The sequence below is a fragment of the Charadrius vociferus genome, unplaced genomic scaffold, assembly GCF_000708025.1.
Source record: "Charadrius vociferus isolate BGI_N301 unplaced genomic scaffold, ASM70802v2 Scaffold1794, whole genome shotgun sequence".
Classification (NCBI taxonomy): Eukaryota; Metazoa; Chordata; class Aves; order Charadriiformes; family Charadriidae; genus Charadrius; species Charadrius vociferus.
In genome coordinates this window covers 1-838 of record NW_009648084.1, presented here as the reverse complement: position 1 = coordinate 838, position 838 = coordinate 1, and the positions used below count along the sequence as shown (strand labels likewise).

General features: G+C 61.0%; 1 protein-coding gene across 1 annotated transcript; it reads right to left on the bottom strand.

Moving 5' to 3' along the window:
* Positions 1-115: 115 nt before the first annotated feature.
* LOC104285421 (myelin-associated oligodendrocyte basic protein-like) lies at positions 116-359 on the bottom strand. Its single transcript, XM_009883874.1, has 2 exons — positions 343-359; positions 116-284 (listed from the first exon to the last, which is right to left on the bottom strand). Exons 1-2 carry the CDS (start codon positions 357-359, stop codon positions 116-118), a joined length of 186 nt encoding a protein of 61 aa, XP_009882176.1.
* Positions 360-838: the final 479 nt, after the last annotated feature.

Genomic DNA, 838 nt, shown 5'->3' with positions numbered 1-838 from the left:
CCTTTGAAGTAGGCGTAGAGGACTATCTCCTTCTCGTAGGCGTGTCTCAAGGGCTTACAGCGGGCCACCGCCGGCCACGGGGTGGCTACCGGGGACCGGGGGACCTGCTGGTTGGCTACGGGATGCGAGGTGGCTTTGGAACGCCTGGAGGTGGCTTTCGGGAGCTTCTTGGAGGGCTTCGTTGGGTTCGTGGTGGCCTCCGTGGTGGTCTCCATGGGGTTCGTGGTGGTCCTCGTGGAGTTCTTGGTGGTCTCCGTGGGGTTCTTGGTGGTCTCCGTGGGGTTCTTGGTGGCCACACATGCCACAGGAGGTTTTGTGAAGCTCGTGGTGACCTCCGTAGGCTTCAAGGTGGTCTCCATGGGGTTCGTGGTGGCCCCACAGGCCACAGGAACCTTTGCGAAGCTCGTGGTGGCCTCCGTAGGCTTCATGGTGGTCTCCGTGGTGTTTGTGGTGGTCTCCATGGGGTTCGTGGTGGCCACAGAGACCACAGGAACCTTTGCGAAGGTCATGGTGGTCTCCGTGGCCTTTGTGGTGGACCCTGTGGTGGTCTCCATGGGGTTTTTGGTGGTCTCCGTGGTGGTCACAGAGACCACAGGGACCTTCGTGGAGCTCGCGGTGATCTCCACGGGGTTCGTGGTGGTCTCCGTAGGCTTCATGGTGGTCTCTGTGGAGTTCTTGGTAGTCTCCATGGGGTTCTTCGTGGTCTCCATGGGGTTCTTGGTGGTCACAGAGGCCACAGGGACCTTCGTGGAGCTCGTGGTGATCTCCACGTGGTTCGTGGTGGTCCCCGTGGAGTTCTTGGTGGTCTCCATGGGGTTCTTGGTGGTCTCCGTGGGGT